The following is a 20,828-nucleotide window of genomic DNA, read 5'->3' on the forward strand; positions in this document are numbered from 1 at the left end:
ATACTTTTGGTCACATTGTGTATGACCTGTAGTCAAGTTTGTATCCAGCAAGGACATTGCAGTACAGACTGAGAAATAGGATAATTGGTGTCTCTATACACAGAAATTCGATCCTTTACCACAAATGTATTTCAGTCTTAGACATTTAAAAAGTACAGGATTAAGTTTCCTGAAGATTGTGAAGTCTTTAAATTCTGATATTTGCTTAGTCACAGAGCCATTGCCAGTGTCGTCATAGCTAGGGACTACTAAACTTGCATTAGAAGTGGCTGTTGTGTCAGGTGTAGTCTCCCTTCAACTCCCTTGAGATAGCACTGCCTGATGTGATTGAAGCCTGCCTCTAATTACTCCTGTAAATCCTAGAGAGTTTGCCTTTCAGAGACTAAGCTGGCATTTTTATAAGTCTGTTCTCTGGTCAGTGGTGGAAATGAGTCCTAAGAACTGTGTTGTTAAATATTGCATCATCAGCAATAGATGATTCTGTTTACTCTTACTTGTTGATGGGCTGTTACATGAAATACTATTGCGAAAAATGCCTCAGTTTGATGTGCATGTTTACTCTTATCAATCACTTGTAACTGGTGGATGCTTAAATATTTGCTAAGAGATAGACTGCAGAAAATCAAACAATTACTTGCACAAAATGTGTCTTGAAAAGAGTTTTTTTAAAAAGATGAATGCCAACAAAAGTAAAACAAAGGCAATGGAATTTAGTCAAATTAAATCAGGCATTACTGAGGGAATTAGAAAAGGAAACGAGGCACTAAAAGTTTGGGCAATGAAACTACAGACGATGGTCAAAATAGAAAAGATATAATATGCAGGCTGATAATAGCAACAGTTGCTTTTATGAAAAAGAAAATTGTTACATTTACTGGAAATTTAAGTGTTAGGAATTGTAGCCTTGTACAGAAGTGAAATATCGACGAAAACAGTACAGACAAGAAGAGGACAGAAGCTTTTGATGTGTGTTGCTATAGAAGAATGCTGAGGATTAAATGAATAGACCAGAAAATTGGTCAAGAAGTACCAAATCAAATTGAAGAGAAAACAAATTTATGTCAATACTTGATTAAAAGAATGAATTAGATGTTAGGACACAAATTGAGGCATTAATATATAGTTTGTTTGGTAGTGCTGGGAAGTGTGTGGGATAAAAATTGTACTGGCAGACCAAGGATTGACAGTAAGCAGATGGAAATGGGTAACAATTTCAGTAGTTAGCCAGAGATGAAGAGGCTTGCTCAGGACAGACTAGCATGGAGAGCTGCATCAAACAAGTATTCTGATTGATGATTGCAATAGTCGTGTTATGATTTGAAAGGCTTTCATATGGCAGTTCGTGTTTTGAGTTCCTGTTGTGATCTCATTCCAAAGGTGCCACAATTTATGATAAAGGAAGTATCTGTCATCAGGGGAAATAAAACAGTGGCAGAACAGGCATTTGTGAGAGAACAACCAAGAAAGTACTTGGAAGTTCCTTGTGGATCCTTTAGAAATCAGCGACAGCTGTAGATATCAAAATCAATATTAAGTAATATTCTACAGAGGGGATAATAGTGTAACCCATACAAACTAATAGCTTAATAATCCTGTAGGAGGCAGCTACTGTCAGAGTTGAGTTCTGAAGCTGAGTAACAAGTTTTTCTGTACACCACAGTTGGTTAGAGCACTGCCTGTGAAAGGCAGGGAGCCCTGTTTGGGTCCTAGTCCAGCAAGCAGTCTAACTTTGCCAGAAAATTCTAAAACATTTCATTCTTCAATGCAGTGGGGAAGATTCATTCAGGCTGTGTGTAAGCCATTTCTCTACAATATTCCTTTTTGCAGAAGTGCTAGTGTTGCAACTTACGTGGAGAGCTCCTGTGAAATTTTGAACGTAAGAATTAAATACTGGTAAAGTTGATGCTGAGGAGGTATCGATATTTTAGTCTAGGTCCAGCAAACAATTCTAAACTGGCAGTAAGTTTTATACAAGACTTGCTGAAGATGATGAGATGAGAATATGATTAGCATCAATTGTGCATTAGATTGGGGTCGAAACTTCAAACCTTCCCTTTAGCTGATAGTAAGAACATTCATGTGCATTCAGTTTAGGTGAAAATATAGCCTTATTTAACTGAACAATAATAATCATGGCAATCTTGTTAGCATTTTGCACTTGTGAGTCTTGTACAAGTATATGAATGGGATCATAATTGTTTTATTTGGCAAAGGAAGAATTAGACAAGTCAAAGGTGGCAGCTTCTTTCTAATTTGTATAATACCTTGAACAAATTTTTACACCTAAGTGGCTAAAAATCATTGCCTTATATATGTAACGTTTCACAATTGCAGAGGGCACAGAGCATAAATAAATGAGTTTGATTTTTCAGCAAGAAAAACTGGCTCTGTTGCTGGTATAGCAGAACAGAGGTTGGTTCGTTTAAGGAAGGTACTGGAAAAACAGAAAACTCTGTCACCAAGAAAAAATAGCAACATTTCTGCAACTTCTTTGCCAGAAAAACGTAAGTATTTTGGAAACTTTTTAATCTGTATCATATGAGAAACAATACTACATGTGATGTTTATACATTTGTCATTAAGCAAGCAACTACACTCTTAAAGTCAACTTCATATCAATTTGAAATGACAGTCAGAAAATACCAGTTCCAAGTAACAGCTGTCATTTTGCAGTGTTTGATTAACAGTAAATCCAAACAGCAATAAATTGTAGTAATGTGAAACAATGACCAGTGGTAACCTAGGTATCTCACTGCTTTACATTATGTTAGTCATATTCTATGGATCCCACAGAAATGGGTCTCTGGAACATGAAAGTAATTTTCCAAAGGTATAGATTTTACTTAAGAGTGTGTGTGTGTGTGTGTGTGTGTTTACTAACAAAGGCTGTGGCCGAAAGCTATATCTGAGTGTCTTTTACTCGTGCCTGTCCATAACTTGATGTGTTTTCCTTACAGTAAGTAACAATCTATCTTTTCCTACACTGTTGGTATTCCTACCTGGAGTTTTTATTGTGTGATTTAATTATAAAGTTTAATTGTACAAGTATTTCTGTGAAGTTATCTTCAGTGGAGTAGAGGGAGTTGCACAACATAAAGTTGTTTAATTCAGTCTTAAACTCCACCACATTATCTATATGACATTTAGTTGGCTGTTGAATACACTTTTATTCATGTGTCTGACTCCTTTTTGTACTAATGTTATCAGTCTTTGTAGAGGTTTATTTTGATCTTACTGTTATGTGAGAAAAGAGATTTTTATAACATACTTCTGCATTCTGTACATTGAGTCCTCATAAAAAAATAATTCTGTAACACATCACTGACTAGAAATATGTAGAATAAGCAAGTTCCTTCATTTTTAAATCAGGTGTAGCAGTAATGATGTATGTAGCAAATGTAGCTGAACTGAGGTCCTTTTGTATGTTCTCCACATAAGGTTGTGATCTATCTGCAGTACCAAAAACTTAACACTTTCTTTTTCTTGCATTTCGTTGGTCAAGAACTCTTCTTATATAGCTTCTAGAGTTCAATGAAAAGTGCTGGATCAAGTGTGCTGAGGTTTGTCAAAATTTAATGATAATCAATTGGACTTGAACAACCAGTTAATATTTCCAAATATTTTTCTAACTATCTACACTATAAATTCAACTGATATTCTTTTTATTCTTACACTTTTATCATCTGTTAAAGGAGGTAATATGTGCCCATGGATAATATGTTGTGATACTCTGTGGTCACAAATGAAAACAGTAGGAAAGAAAAAGTTGTTAACAAACCTTATTCCTGGATGGGCTTCTCATAATAGGTTTTTGTTCAGTTGTTTAACATGATTTGAAAAAAAAAAAAACACTTTCAGTATAGGAGAGTAACATTTTTTTATCGTGTTTTTGAAGAGAATGTGACTTCCAGGATGGCAGCTGGAAATTGATTCTGTAACTTTGACTGTTTGTCAAAGGAGATACTCACTGTGGATTTCTTGAAACAGTAATGGTGCTCTCAATATTGGGGAAAAGGTTATTATATTACACTTGTAGAGATCAAGAACATGAAGAATTGTGCAAGACCATTTTAGTATATCCAAATTATGCACCCATAATGTCTCCTGTTTACTGATGGACTGTTGTTACAGCAGAAAGTTAAGTGGATAAGGTGGTAATGATTCATGCTTGAAAAACTCAGAGGAAGACTTTTTAAGGAAACATACAATATGGCGACTGCATACAAAAATTTGCTACTATGATTTATAGAAATGGGATTTATCGAACACATGAGTAATGATTGAAATCTGAAGTTAAACAACAGACCACACTGTAGTGGTTCCTTAACCGTAGATTACTAAACCCTCATGAAGTTTGCAATTGGAGTAGCGTATAAAACAAGACATTTCATATTTAATTTGGTATGTCACATACCACTGGAGAATTAATAATTGTAATTGACTAATGCATAAAAAGCACTCTGTCGTCAGGCCACAAGTGGCCCATCGGGACCATCCGGCCGCTGTGTCATCCTCAGATGAGGATGCGGATAGCAGGGGTGTGTGGTCAGCACACTGCTCTCCCAGTTGTTATGATGGTTTTCTTTGACCGTAGCCACTACTATTCGATCTATTACCTCCTCAGTTGGCATCACAAGGCTGAGTGCACCCTGAAGACTAATGCATAACCTACATAGTAACAATGTGCAGAATATGTGGGTGGTTTGAAAAGTTCTGAGAATGGAACTGAAAAATAGTTCTTACATCACTGAAACTTTTTTAATTTTTCAATGTAGTCTCCTTGTAGATTAATGCACTTGATCCAACGATGTTCCGTGCATTGATCCCATCTCGAAAATGAGTTTCCTCTAGGCATGCAAAATAGTTGTTAACTCCAACTATCAGTTCTTCGTTTGAAGTGAATCTTCGTCCACCAAGAAAAATTTTCAATTTTGGGATGAGATGGAAGCCTGATGGAGCCACATCAGGTGAATAATGTGGGTGTGGCAACAATTCATACCTTAGTTCATGTAATTTTGCCATGGCAACGGCACATGTTTTTGATCCAGCGTCAAGAGTTGCGGCACCGATCTTGCAGATAATTTTTTTCATTTCTAATTCTTCAGTTAAAATGTGTATACCCTTTCAGACGACATTTGGCAAGCATGAGCAATTTCACACACTTTCAATCGGCGATCCTCCATGACAATTTTGTGCACTATTGCAATAATTGCTGGAGTAGTGACACATCTTGGCCGACCACTGTGTGGATCATCATCTAAGCTCTCCCAACCAAATTTAAATTCATTTTTCTACTTGGCAACAGTTGAATATGAAAGGAGCAGAGTTCCCCAGTGTATTCTGGAAATCAGTATGAATGTCCTTTGCTTTCATACCTTTCTTTACGAAGTACTTAATCACAGCTCGAATCTCGATTTTTCCCATCTTTGCAAACCACTACGCGGGCACAACAACAGAGCCAAGTCACCTACACAGCTCTCTTCCAAGAGCACTGACGTGGCACGTGTTTACAGGCAACAGTCAAATGAATATCACATTAGCAACTCGTTACGCTAGTGCTGACCTCTCGTGGTGATTCCGAGGACTTTTCAAACCACCCTCGGATCCAGTATAGCAATGTGGTGGAGTTATGAAACAGTTCTGGGTGCATCCCAAGTGCCATATTTGACTTGTTGCATCCATGACACCTTAAGTATTCATTACTTTGTGTTACTTGTGCTAGAGTAGACACATGGTACGAAGTACAAATCACTAGTGTAGTCCAGTAGTGTGTGTGGTGAAGGTGGAACTTCTTGTCCCCAAATCACTCTTCACCAGGTGACATATATTGCGCTGACCATTTTCTGCTCTCTACAATCCATCCATTGTTAACAACCAAACTATGACAAATACTGTTTGACATTGATATTATAGGCTATCGAAAGGAGTGTTAGAAGAGCTGTATTGGCAGTTAATTCCGTTATTGAGGAGGAGCAACACAGAGCTGTGGAATGGACCTTGGTGATAATTGATGAGCAGCAGTTTGTCTCCTCATTGTGTACTTGACATGCTCTACATTATTTGAACCAATGGATTGTATTGCTCAGTCAGTATGGTTGATATCTTCGTTTCTGAGAAATTCATCTGTGTGTGCTATGACTCGTATTCCAGACATTGAAGATAAGCGTGGACCAACTGTTCCTTTAAAAACTCACCCACATGTTTGCAGTGAATCATCTTTGTATCTTAACAGTATTCCTCCATCCATGGTTGAAAGTATGGATATGTCTGTATGCCCATCCAACTTTAATAAGACTCCTTGCATTATAACTCCACTGATAACAAACTTGTTTCTTTCTATAATTGTGGAAATTTGACATGCCTGTTATTTTCCTGTATATCCCAGTCACCCATAAAAAATTGGTTATTAATTAAATAATTATTTAATTAATTTACCAGATTCTGTGGGACTATACAAGCTGAAGCTAGTTGGTCATAGAACAAGTCAGTAGGCTCACGTAATACTGATTAGAAAATTTATAAACAAAAGAATTAATAAGATGTAAAAAAATTGTGAGATGGTGTACAAATAAATAACACATACAGAGGAACTACTGTCCAGATTAGGAGGGTGCCGCAAGGAAAACTTTCAACTAAATTTGAATACTTGGAGTTTATCAGTCCAATTTTTCAATTCTACTGGAAGCCTTTAGAAAATTGGACTGGCTAAACAAGTCGCACCTTTCTGTTCAAGTGCTTAAGGTAGTATATCTGAGTGCATATTGTTTTTCCATTTTTTGTCTGCAGATTGAGTTTTGCAGTTTCTCCTGAATGTGTCGGTATTGTCAATACATATCCCAGCAATGATGGACTTAGAATTGTGAGACACTCAAACAAAGCACTACATGAAATTTGTGTAGTGACATTGCAGATTAGCTGACCATGCTTTTCTGAGCTAGGGATATTCTAGGCAAGCATGTAGAGTTGCTCCAAAATATAACGCCATATGAGATAATAGACAGAAAGTAAGCAAAGTAAACAAGCCTGCATGTTTCAGTGTGAGAGACAGTTGGTCTATTCTTATAGTGAAGGCAGCAGCATTCAGTTCCTGCACAAGATTTTAATTGTGATACTTCGAAGAAAGCTATCCATCTTCTCTCAGTCCTAAGAGTTTAAAATGGTCAACTTCACTGGCTTTTTAACCACCTAGGGATAATGAAATTTCACTTCTACAAGATTTACACGTCAGAAACTGTATGCATCGTGCTTTCTTGCTGTTAATGCACTGATCTGTTCTCTGAAAGTTGCATCCTGATGTCCTTGATTACCCTCTTAGCTGCACCAATTATGTTATACTCCAAGTCTTTTACAGTAACACTTGTTACTATGAGAAAAATTTTTGAGTCGTGTCATGCTTAGTGGCATATCATTGATACGTATATACCAAGAAAAGCAATGGCATCACAACATAATCCTGTAACACCTCCTGCTCCCTACCCCTCCCATCTTCTGTGACCCCATTGAGATTCAAAACTATTCCCTGTTTGCAGACACTGGAAGACAACCTTCTACTTCCTATTTTCCAGATACAAAGTGAACTGTTGTTTAGCTTTTTTCCAAATCATTTATGTTCCAACATATGCAAAAGTATTACATGTTCCATACAATCAAATGCTCTTGTTGAATTAAAATTATTTTGCATGTTGAAGAGGAATCATTTAGGAAGTATACACTTACATAGCCAATCATTGTCCAAGCTCGACAAATGCTGCCAGATAATGAACGAAGGAAAATCCAGAATGTACTAATGACAATGTTATGAAAAAGATGTTGGGTCGCAGACAGGCACAACAAAAAGATTGAAATCTTACTTCTCCCATCAGGCACAATTATCAGAGAAAATGGTCATGTATGGGTGTGTGAGATGTGGTTGTTTGAATGTGTGTTTTCTACATTACAAGCAGCCTCTGTCTATTTTCTCTTTTTTTCAACAGGAAGTCCCAGGGCTACAAAACCATCGGTTACTGATAGGGAGGCCAGCTCTTCCACAAGGAGTAATACTGTTAAACAGGGTGAACAATTTTTGCCAACTCAAGGTAATAGCCCCTCATACAAGTCTTTTGGGTGGGATGTAAGCTTTTTATACAGATACAGCGAGGCAAAATGGATTCTGTTAATATTTGTTTGAAATTTCAAGAAATATCGTACAATGTGACTCAAGGAAGTGTGTCATTATGAGATTGGAATGTGATTAGTTATAAAATGTTTTCAATGTTCAAAATATTCTTCTGTATTTGAAATCATTGTTTATACATGTTATTTGTAAAATTTGGATAATAATCCAAATTATTTTTCCGTAAATTCTTGCGGTCAATTCATGTCTATATTGTTTTATTTTTTAATAAATAAGAGACAGAATTGCTGGTTAATACTTACCTTCAGAAGATGGAAAGTTTACTACTACTGACAGGCACACAAAAGTAAAAGAAGGAACGACAGTATCCCAACAGGTTGGTCCCCCTCATCCTGGGATCTTAGCAACCTTCTTTTCTATTTTAATCTTCTCACCATCCCTGTTTCATCCATTGAGGATGGAACTAATAGCTGCAAAATCTAGGATAATGTCATGACTTGTACATATATGGCTGTACTAAACATTTCATCTCCTGAAGGTAAGCGCTGGGCAGTAATTCTGTCTCACACTTTTTTTTATCGAATTTTCCTTTGATACAACTGTTTTATATTTTATACAATACAAGCACAGGAGTATTTCACAATACTGTAGCCAGCTTTGGCCAGCCATTGGTCATTTTCACACTATCAGTAGATAAAAAGAGAAGACAAAAAATCATTATAAGATCTATATGTCTTATGATAAAAATAATAAAACTCCAGAATGAGATTTTCACTCTGCAGCGGAGTGTGTGCTGATATGAAACTTCCTGGCAGATTAAAACAGTGTGCCAGACCGAGACTCGAACTCCGGACCTTTGCCTTTCGCAGGCAAGTGCTCTACCAACTGAGCTACCCAATCACCACTCACACCCCGTCCTCACAGCTTTACTTCTGCCAGTACCTCGTCTCCTACCTTCCAAACTTTACAGAAGCTTTCCTGTCGAAGTTTGGAAGGTAGGAGACGAGGTACTGGTAGAAGTAAAGCTGTGAGGATGGGGCGTGAGTCGTGCTTGCGTAGCTCAGTTGGTAGAGCACTTGCCCGCGAAAGGCAAATATCCCGAGTTCGAGTCCCGGTCCGTACACACAGATTTAATCTGCCAGGAAGTTTCATATCAGCGCACACTCTGCTGTAGAGTGAAAATCTCACCTGGAAACATCCCCAAGGCTGTGGCTAAGCCATGTCTCCGCAATATCCTTTATTTCAGGAGTGCTAGTTCTGCAAGGTTTCGCAGGAGAGCTTCTGTAAACTTTGGAAGGTAGAGATGAGGTACTGGCAGAAGTAAAGCTGTGAGGACGGGGCGAGAGTCGTGCTTGGGTAGCTCAGTTGGTAGAGCAATTGCCCGCGAAAGGCAAAGGTCTGCCAGGAAGTTTTAATACTAAAATTGTACCTGAAGGCATATGGTGCAAATGATGATCATGCAACATTTCTGTTGTCAACTATGCTAAAGACAGCGGTAGGCAAAGGTCAAGTTTTTGTAGAAGGACTGAAATCCTCTCTTTGTGTATTCATACACACGTATATTCATGAAAAAAGTAACTACCTCGGAAGATTTTATAGCTGCATTCAGTGGAGTAATGGGACATGTTTTTTTTTAAATTTTTAAATTTGAGTGTTTGTAAAAAGGGGGAAGGAAGGATGGTGGAACGAGGGGAGTGATTTTTAGTAAATGATGATGTGGGTACGTTAAACCAAGAGCAGTGGAGTTTTTATCTAATGTTGTTTTAAATAGTGCCAAAGAAGAGCTTTAGAAGAAACAGCAATAAAATTTCAGAGAAAAGCTAGATAGTGGTACTGCCCAAAAATCTATAGCAAAAATTAAAGTGACTGGCGAAATAGCCAAACGGTATAAATGTAAACTGTTTTCAGTAGTCGTCAGAGGTAAAAAGTATTACAAGCACCATGCATATTATCACAATAAAAAATTTTCCAAATAAGATAATGCAGAAATTAAGTAAGGGACTATGAGGAAAAACTTTTAGATTCAAAAGCTGACAAAGGAAGTTGAGCTTTGAACCATGACGAAAAATAATTAAGAAAACAGACTTTTTTGCAACAAAATATCATCACTGAAGTTAACTCAACTAAGAAATTCCCCAAAGAACTGAATAAGAAAATTGACAGCTAAAATTTTCTGTTTACTGAAAAGGATGAACGTCAGTAAAAGTAAACACTGCACATACTCTAACGATGTTCTCACAAATAAAATTACGCTAAGTGAATAAATACATTTGAACTTTCATTAATGATATTGACTGTTCTATATACAAAATTAACTAAGAAATAGACAAAATTTTAAAGGAAAACTTTGTGTTTGGTAGCTCTTACAGAATTAAAATTAGTGTTCACCTTCGCACATTGAGTGAAAGACATTTCAGTCCCACAATAGGCTAATTTCGGATCCATGGGCCCTGTGAACCTTTATCTTTAAATTTTCAAAAAATATCAAATCATGTCATATTACTCTAATGAATGTAATTACAAATCATGTAAAGTAACTATCCTTTTTGTAAATATAGATAAGTATGAATAAACAAAGAGAGGGTCTCACTCCACCTATTACCCTCTATCTACTGTTGCCTTTAGTATTGTTGACAATGTAATGTGAACATTATATCACCACTTACAGCCTGTGTCATAAAGTATAGTCTTGCTGTTTTTTTTTATCTTTAGGGAGACAGATTCTTAGCTGACTTTATTTTATTTGTTTTTTTTAGTAAGGATCATCTGATAGTGATTGCCATTTGTCATCATCATACAATGAAAGTAAACAGCTCAAATATACACACGCAATGAGTGTGTAAGGATTTTTTAATTTTTAATTTTTATTTTTTTACTCACATAGCTGAGGGTATTAATGCACTGCTTCTGGGATTCAGGGAAGCATGTATGCCCCAGATCTGTTCAGTGGATTAATAATGAGGGTCGGTGGCCACCCAGCCTAATTGTGCTTTTTAGGTGATTTCCCACATCCAACGACGTAAATACTGGGCTGGTTCCCACGTTCCCCCTCAGTACATGATGGGCAAATATTTACAAAATGATCTCTCACCTGAACACTTGCTTTACTCTAGACGCATACAGATGGGGACGGGTGGCGTCAGGAAGGGCACCCAACCACCTGCTGTCAGTAATATGCCAAAACACATAAACAATGCCGATCCCATAGATAAATGGGAAAAGGCTAGGATGAAGAAGAAGAAGAAGAAGAAGAAGAAGAAGTAGAAATAGAGGATGTAAGGATATTATTACAAGGATGGGGTGCTGTTTGGCCATGGCCTTGCTGCCAGAACCTGAAAAGATTCGGGAAAACCTAAATCAAGATGAATGGAGAGAGCAAACACCCATTATCCTGAATATGCGGTCAGCATCTTAACAAATACTCTGCCTCATTCAGTTGGTCCCTACTGTACAAAGCTCTTTTGTTCATACACAATTTCCGCAAGTTAATTTGCGATATAAAAAAATAGTTTTGTACCCTGTATAGATTCTATAATGATTTTTGTCTCCTCTTTTTATCTATTGACAGTCTGAAGATAACCCGCTGGTTGGCCGAAATCAGTTATGGTACTGTGAAATGCTCATGTGATTATGTTACGTAAAAAAATCAATCACTTTATCCTTTATGACAGTATGTCAGTTTTTCCAAATTCGTTTCTAAATTATGCCTTCAAACACTGTGATACACCATGAATGATCACCTGCTTATTATAAGTGAGTGCAGTATTTGTTGTTTTCATTCCCACACATATTAATTCTCTATATGTTATATTAATCTCATAGACCTCATTTTTTTTAACAGGAAATGCCAGGGCTGCAAATACTGTTCCTGATAGGAAAGTCATCTCTCCCACAGACAGTATTACTACGAAATGGCGTGAACGATTTTCACCTCCTCAAGGTAATAAGCCCCTAAAATATTCCTGTCAATGTACTGTTAGATTTTCCCCAGGAATGACGCTGCTATCAATTTTGCACTTTTGGCGTGCTTTCTGTGCCTAGTATTATGTGAGTTCCACATCTTATTATGTTTGCATCAAACTCTAATGCCTTATAGAGAATACTTCAGCCGTTGATCACTAGGGCTTTAATAGTTTCATATGTGGGGGTGTTTCTTTATTTTGTATAGTAATACTTAAGGTTTCCTACAGCTGTCAGTATCTGGACTGGATGGAGAGCTGCCTAGTGTGAAATGCACCAAGAATGCCTGCTTATTTTAGGACCAGAAAAGTTTGATGTAAAGATGAGAGGAGGAGAGAATAACAATTTCTTATCCAGAATCAGTCATGAGAAGGTCTGTCATTGTTATTAAACTTTAGGTGAAAATGCTGAAAAATAATGCACTTAATGGCATGCTTTCGGGTGGAGCCATGGCAGTGCTTACAGTTCACAATACCTGAAGAGAAGATCAGTTCAGCCCTTTAAATACTGTGCACGAAAATGCCCAACAACTTGGCTGAACGTGCGAAAACATGCCATTAATCAGACGTGCTGAGAAAACCTTAGAGAACACAACTACGCAGTTATCATTGTTAGCTTACAATGGAAGTTTAATTTAGTGACAAAAAAAGTTACTGTGAAATGAGCTTCTCCAAATTACCACTTTTGATTGTGAAACAGCCTCTCTGTAGGTGTGGGGTTGGATCAGGTTTGAGTGTTGTCTTTTAAAATTTTAAATCCCCTCATTTGATGGTGCTATAGAGATTGGATACTGCTATTGTTCTGAGAATTAAAAACAATGTTGTGAATGAATGGAAATTTCATGTTTAGGTTTTCATTGGGTGATTTTTAGTGACTTTTGTACAGGCTTAATTCAAGAAGAATGCTCCAGATCATTTTGCTCAACTTTTGGTAACTAGTCACCTACCAGGAATACTGTCTACAATTTTTTTACGGAATTTCGTCACGATTGTGTATTCTTTGATGATGAATTTCCTGAAAGTTGACTAAAATTAGTTGTTGTTCGAAAAACATTGATGCTGTGTGCAGCGTGATTGAAAAGAGACTACACATGAGAACTTCAAGTCAGAGGCATCCTTAGGCATGTAAAAGATTGCAGTATATTTGCTTTTGCATGAACATTTAGCTGTGAAAAAGAACTATCCTCATGGACTCTGCATAATTTGACCGAAGCTTAACAACAGGTTCATTTCAGTTGGTGTAAGGAAATGCTCAAAAAATTTGACCAAGCAAATGTGAAATCCATGTACAGTATTGTAATAGGAGAAGAAAGTTGAATGTAATCCTATGAGTTGGAAGCTAAGCAGCAGTTGACTATGTGGATGTTTCAGGAGAAACTGAAATGCCACAAAAGTGGTTAAAAAAACTGATTGCCTGTTTCTTTCACTGATCAAAGCAGAGTTAATGCTGAACGATAAACAAATTGTCAGCCCCAATAATCAGTGAAATTAGGAAAAATAACCAAAAATCGTTTTTAATCATGACACTGCCAACCATCACACGCCACATCTAATAACTGGTTACTTGATGGAAAAGAACACCATTATATATATATATATATATCAGAGAGAAACATTCCACGTGGGAAAAATATACCTAAAAACAAAGATGATGTGACTTACCGAACGAAAGCGCTGGCAGGTCGATAGACACACAAACACACACACAAAATTCAAGCTTTCGCAACAAACTGTTGCCTCATCAGGAAAGAGGGAAGGAGAGGGAAAGACGAAAGGATGTGGGTTTTAGGGGAGAGGGTAAGGAGTCATTCCAAGGTAAGTCTTTCTGCTCCCGGGATTGGAATGACTCCTTACCCTCTCCCCTAAAACCCACATCCTTTCGTCTTTCCCTTTCCTTCCCTCTTTCCTGATGAGGCAACAGTTTGTTGCGAAAGCTTGAATTTTGTGTGTGTGTTTGTGTTTGTTTGTGTGTCTATCGACCTGCCAGCGCTTTCGTTCGGTAAGTCACATCATCTTTGTTTTTTTTATATATATATATATATATATATATATATATATATATATATACACACACACACACCCAAACAAACACAAACATACACACAAAATTCAAGCTTTCGCAACAAACTGTTGCCTCATCAGGAAAGAGGGAAGGAGAGGGAAAGACGAAAGGATGTGGGTTTTAAGGGAGAGGGTAAGGAGTCATTCCAATCCCGGGAGCGGAAAGACTTACCTTAGGGGGAAAAAGGACGGGTATACACTCGCATACACACACATATCCATCCACACGTATACAGACACAAGCAGACATATTTAAAGACAAAGAGTTTGGGCAGAGATGTCAGTCGAGGCAGAAGTGAAGAGGCAAAGATGATGTTGAATGACAGGTGAGGTATGAGTGGCGGCAACTTGAAATTAGCGGAGATTGAGGCCTGGTGGGTAACGGGAAGAGAGGATATATTGAAGAGCAAGTTCCGATCTCCGGAGTTCGGATAGGTTGGTGTTGGTGGGAAGTATCCAGATAACCCGGATGGTGTAACACTGTGCCAAGATGTGCTGGCCGTGCACCAAGGCATGTTTAGCCACAGGGTGATCCTCATTACCAACAAACACTGTCTGCCTGTGTCCATTCATGCGAACGGACAGTTTGTTGCTGGTCATTCCCACATAGAAGGCGTCACAGTGTAGGCAGGTCAGTTGGTAGATCACATGGGTGCTTTCAAACATGGCTCTGCCTTTGATCGTGTACACCTTCCGGGTTACAGGACTGGAGTAGGTGGTGGTGGGAGGGTGCATAGGACAGGTTTTACACCGGGGGCGGTTACAGGGGTGGAGCCAGAGGGTAGGGAAGGTGGTTTGGGGATTTCATAGGGATGAACTAAGAGGTTACGAAGGTTAGGTGGACGGCGGAAAGACACTCTTGGTGGAGTGGGGAGGATTTCATGAAGGATGGATCTCATTTCAGGGCAGGATTTGAGGAAGTCGTATCCCTGCTGGAGAGCCACATTCAGAATCTGATCCAGTCCCGGAAAGTATCCTGTCACAAGTGGGGCACTTTTGTGGTTCTTCTGTGGGAGGTTCTGGGTTTGAGAGGATGAGGAAGTGGCTCTGGTTATTTGCTTCTGTACCAGGTCGGGAGGGTAGTTGCGGGATGCGAAAGCTGTTGTCAGGTTGTTGGTGTAATGCTTCAGGGATTCCGGACTGGAACAGATTCGTTTGCCACGAAGACCTAGGCTGTAGGGAAGGGACCATTTGATGTGGAATGGGTGGCAGCTGTCGTAATGGAGGTACTGTTGCTTGTTGGTGGGTTTGATGTGGACGGACGTGTGAAGCTGGCCATTGGACAGGTGGAGGTCAACATCAAGGAAAGTGGCATGGGATTTGGAGTAGGACCAGGTGAATCTGATGGAACCAAAGGAGTTGAGGTTGGAGAGGAAATTCTGGAGTTCTTCTTCACTGTGAGTCCAGATCATGAAGATGTCATCAATAAATCTGTACCAAACTTTGGGTTGGCAGGCCTGGGTGACCAAGAAGGCTTCCTCTAAGCGACCCATGAATAGGTTGGCGTACGAAGGGGTCATCCTGGTACCCATGGCTGTTCCCTTTAATTGTTGGTATGTCTGGTCTTCAAAAGTGAAGAAGTTGTGGGTCAGGATGAAGCTGGCTAAGGTAATGAGGAAAGAGGTTTTAGGTAGGGTGGCAGGTGATAGGCGTGAAAGGAAGTGCTCCATCGCAGCGAGGCCCTGGACGTGCGGGATATTTGTGTATAAGGAAGTGGCATCAATGGTTACAATGATGGTTTCTGGGGGTAACGGATTGGGTAAGGATTCCAGGCGTTCGAGAAAGTGGTTGGTGTCTTTGATGAAGGATAGGAGACTGCATGTAATGGGTTGAAGGTGTTGATCTACGTAGGCAGAGATACGTTCTGTGGGGGCTTGGTAACCAGCTACAATGGGGCGGCCGGGATGATTGGGTTTGTGAATTTTAGGAAGAAGGTAGAAGGTAGGGGTGCGGGGTGTCGGTGGGGTCAGGAGGTTGATGGAGTCAGGTGAAAGGTTTTGTAGGGGGCCTAAGGTTCTGAGGATTCCTTGAAGCTCCGCCTGGACATCAGGAATGGGATTACCTTGGCAAACTTTGTATGTGGTGTTGTCTGAAAGCTGACCCAGTCCCTCAGCCACATACTCCCGACGATCAAGTACCACGGTCGTGGAACCCTTGTCCGCCGGAAGAATGACAATGGACCGGTCAGCCTTGATCACGGATAGCCTGGGCTTCAGCAGTGGTGATGTTGGGAGTAGCCCCCGGTGTAAAACCTGTCCCATGCACCCTCCCACCACCACCTACTCCAGTCCTGTAACCCGGAAGGTGTACACGATCAAAGGCAGAGCCACGTGTGAAAGCACCCATGTGATCTACCAACTGACCTGCCTACACTATGACGCATTCTATGTGGGAATGACCAGCAACAAACTGTCCATTCGCATGAATGGACACAGGCAGACAGTGTTTGTTGGTAATGAGGATCACCCTGTGGCTAAACATGCCTTGGTGCACGGCCAGCACATCTTGGCACAGTGTTACACCGTCCGGGTTATCTGGATACTTCCCACTAACACCAACCTATACGAACTCCGGAGATGGGAACTTGCTGTTCAACATATCCTCTCTTCCCGTTATCCACCAGGCCTCAATCTCCGTTAATTTCAATTTGCCGCCACTCATACCTCACCTGTCATTCAACAACATCTTTGCCTCTGCACTTCTGCCTCGACTGACATCTCTGCCCAAACTCTTTGTCTTTAAATATGTCTGCTTGTGTCTGTATATGTGTGGATGGATATGTGTGTGTATGCGAGTGTATACCCGTCCTTTTTCCCCCTAAGGTAAGTCTTTCCACTCCCGGGATTGGAATGACTCCTTACCCTCTCCCTTAAAACCCACATCCTTTCGTCTTTCCCTCTCCTTCCCTCTTTCCTGATGAGGCAACAGTTTGTTGCGAAAGCTTGAATTTTGTGTGTATGTTTGTGTTTGTTTGTGTGTCTGTCGACCTGCCAGCACTTTCATATAATTTGTGGTTAGTTATCAACAATTTTTATGGCCTCGGAAAACTGTCAAATCCTTACAAAACCACTTTCTTAATGTATCAACACCAGAGTGGAAAAAATGTTTCCAGAACTGATTTGAACTCGTGGAAAAGTATATTAATTTTAAAGCAAATAATTTTGAGAAATAATGAAACAGTTTGTACAAAAAAAGTTTTTCTTTCGTTGTTTTTATAAAATTGTACAGGTAGCATTTCAGTATTATTGTGAAGTGTGAAAATGTATAAAGAAACCTAATTACCAGTTTATGTATGTCACAGACAAGGCAATCAAATAGAGTATTCACAAAAAGAATGATATTTATGGAAGTTGATGGAGAAACAAATGTGCAAATGTAAATGACTGTGCAGTTCTGCATTTTCAGTTGTTTCCCATCTCCACTTAAACCATTGAGGAAGAGTACTAATGAGTGCATTCATTCTTTCCCTGATTATTCCCCTGTTGATTGGTTCCTAAATAATAATCAGAATTTTAATACGTGTTATTACAGGTCGTTTAAAATCTCTTTAGAGTCTTTTTTTTGTGAATCACTTGGTATTCCCAAAATGTCTTCTATGACTACCCCTATAAAGTATTGAATCAAGGATGCAAGATGAAGAGGTTATCTTAGGAATATGTTACTCAGTTTTGTTCTGATTGTTGGTAGCTGAAGGTGAAGAATGCACCTGATAAAATGCATTAATTCTCAGGTGTAATTTGAATCAGTAACTAAACCATCTACCACTTCAGAAGATGATTGTGTTACCACTAAGTTAATGAAATATGATATTAAACACCAAAATAGTTCAGATTGTGAAAGGTGATGATAGCTGTTTGTTTGTGGAATAACCTTCCTAGACACATTTTTATATCTTAAGTGAGAATTATTCAGAATATTTCATGGAGATGATAAAATAAGAATCAAGTAAATACACTGACAGAAAAAAATCACAACACCAAAAAATAATTATGTAGAGTAATGAAATTTCTGAAATACATTTGTATGGGTAACGTATTAAAGTAATTAACATTTCAAGATCATAGGTTAATGTAAGTACAAGATAGCCTTTGAAAATGGTTAACTAGTGGTACAGTAATAACCGGTGTAACTGCCAGAATGTTGAATGCAAGTAAGCAAACATTCATGCATTGTGTTGTACAGCTGCTGGGCGTCAGTTTGTGGGATGGAGTTCCATGCCTGTTGCACTTTGTCAGTCAATACAGGAACAATTAATGCTGTTTGTGGATGATGCTAGAATTGTCATCTTAAAGTATCCTGTATGTGCTCGATTGGAGACAGATTTGATGATTGGGCAGACCAAGGCAACATGTCGACACTCTATAGAACATGTTGGATTACAACAGCGTCATGTGGGTGAGCATTTTTGTGTTGGAAAATACTCCCTGAAATGGTTTTCATGAATGGCAGCACAAAAGGTGGAATCACCAAAGTGACTTATGAATTTGCAGTCAGAGTGCCTGAAATGACCATGAGAGTACTCCTGCTGTCATCCAAAATCACACCCCAGGCTATAACTCCAGGTGGAGATCTAGTGTGTCTAGCAGGCAGACAGGTTGGTTGGAGGCCCTCAGCTGGCTGCCTCCTAATCAACAGACCTCCACTGTGCCCTCTAACGAGCTCTCACTTGACACCATGGAAGTCACACAAGGTGGTGGCTTGGAGCTATCCTTGAAGTAACTGATTTGTAATAGTTCATTGTGTCACTGTGGTGTCAACTGATGCTCAGATTGCTGTTGCAGATGCAATACAATGCATGGGAGCCAGGCGCTGAACATAGTGTCTTCACTGTCGGTAGTGTCATGTGTCCATCTGGAACATGGTCTTGTTGCAACTGTAAATTCTCGTAATCACCATTGCCAGCAATCATGTACAGTGGCTACATTCCTGCCAAGTCTTTCTGCAGTTTCACAGAAAGATCATCCAGCTTGTTGTAGCCCTATTGCATGACTCATTCAAACTGGATGTGGTGTTGATGATGGTGTTTGTGTCACCTTGAAGGTATTTTTGACTAGCATGAACTCACCAAATCCAATCTCAAAGGTAACTAAACTCATATTGCTAGTGTGTATTTATAGTAATCTTGATTTGCATCCTCATAGTGGTGCTACTGGAGCCACTCATATGTGACTGGCACGAAATTTGAATAGACATCATATTTCAGATGTAAAAACACGCCTACCAACTTTCTTTTATTTTGCACAACTCCTCCTTGATGTTGCAATTTTTTCCTGTCAGTGTATGTCTGGATGATTCAGTGTTATACCTGGAAATTGAAGAAACGCCAGAATCAATAAACATTCCCTGCAGTGTCATGAAGTCTTTACACTATAAATTAAATGTAGGAGGTTTGTTTGGCTGGTTCTCCCTGGAGCAGCTATTGTACTTTTTTCTGTCTTAGCATACTAAAAACTGGAAAGACTATTCATCAGATGCAAGAACACCATGTGTGATGACCAGAAAGCAGGCTTCAAAATGCCATTAAAAATTAACCAAAATAATGTGTGCAGTTTTAAGTTTGATTTCAGGCTCTACAGACAATTAAATGGGACGTAGTTGTCATGAGAACATGTAAAAAGGGACGCAAAATGCTTGAAGTAATTTCAAAAACATATTATTCTGAAGCCTAATGTCCTTAACTTGGTTGTTCCTATGTCTACTACATTGTCCATCAGATTGGTGATATGAGATCAATCTTGGTTTGATCTCGGATTGTTCAGTTTCACTCAGTTCTGTTGGCCAGTCTGAGTATGATTATAAAGCTACCGCAATCATAGGCATATCAGGAGTCTGACAGCCCTGTTTGTAACTGGACTGCTTAACCTAGAACTTAGAACACACAACTTTGGGAGGGAATGAGTGCTCACACAGGATATGATAAAAATACATTCTCTGAAATACAAGTGTTGGTCATTCAAAACTAAGCCCTCCCATTTATTTTCATAGAAACTACAGCTGATACAGAAAGCCCAATAACATGGTTAAGAAAGCAAGTTTTCAGTTACATACTGTGACTTTTCCATATAGTCATCACGTTTTCTTATGCACTTTTGCCAACATGAACAGGAGCCTGCATACCATATTCATAAAATGAGAATCAGCTGATGTTAACCACTGTCGTACTGTTTTGATGATAGCACCAGAGTGTGAAAGCTGTTGGGCATGTAATTCATCTGTCATTTACCCAAAGAGGTGGAAGTGTGAAGATTCTACCAAACTGTTTGGTGGATGTGGAGGGCAGTACTGTCAAATTTTGCAATGAGTTCCATAACCAAAAAGCTGTTGTGCAGTTAGCATTATTGTGTTGCAAGCCTGTGTATGGGAACTCAGGCCAACTTCTGAATCCACAGAGTCCGTTGAGACAACTCAAACCTCATAGAAGACTCTATAATGCGATCCATGCTGTTACATGGATGTAAAACATGGAATGCTCAGAAACTGTAGTACAAACATTTGTTCCTATCTGAAGGGTAGATTTTAGGGGAAAACTGTGGTCTGGTACACAGTGATGGATCCAGCATAAATATGAACTTGAGGAATTTTATATAGAACCATAGTGAACCTAATGAGGAGTAAACAGTTTGGATGGGCAGGTTATGTTGTTTCCATGAACGCCTTGTGTTGTCCCTTGAAGCTTCTATATTTTGTGCCACAAG

At 39.0% G+C, this 20,828-nt stretch overlaps 1 protein-coding gene across 1 annotated transcript in view; it reads left to right on the plus strand.

Annotated features, from left to right (window-relative positions):
- LOC126259681 (transcriptional protein SWT1) overlaps nucleotides 1-20,828 on the plus strand; it is a 260,925-nt gene that overhangs the window by 57,007 nt on the left and 183,090 nt on the right. Inside the window, exons 4-6 of the mRNA XM_049956640.1 lie at nucleotides 2,373-2,504; nucleotides 7,974-8,075; nucleotides 11,955-12,053. Of these exons, the coding sequence (XP_049812597.1) occupies nucleotides 2,373-2,504; nucleotides 7,974-8,075; nucleotides 11,955-12,053 (333 nt within the window). The remainder of the gene's footprint in view (nucleotides 1-2,372; nucleotides 2,505-7,973; nucleotides 8,076-11,954; nucleotides 12,054-20,828) is intronic.

Source organism: Schistocerca nitens, chromosome 5 (assembly GCF_023898315.1).
Source record: "Schistocerca nitens isolate TAMUIC-IGC-003100 chromosome 5, iqSchNite1.1, whole genome shotgun sequence".
NCBI classification, from domain to species: Eukaryota; Metazoa; Arthropoda; class Insecta; order Orthoptera; family Acrididae; genus Schistocerca; species Schistocerca nitens.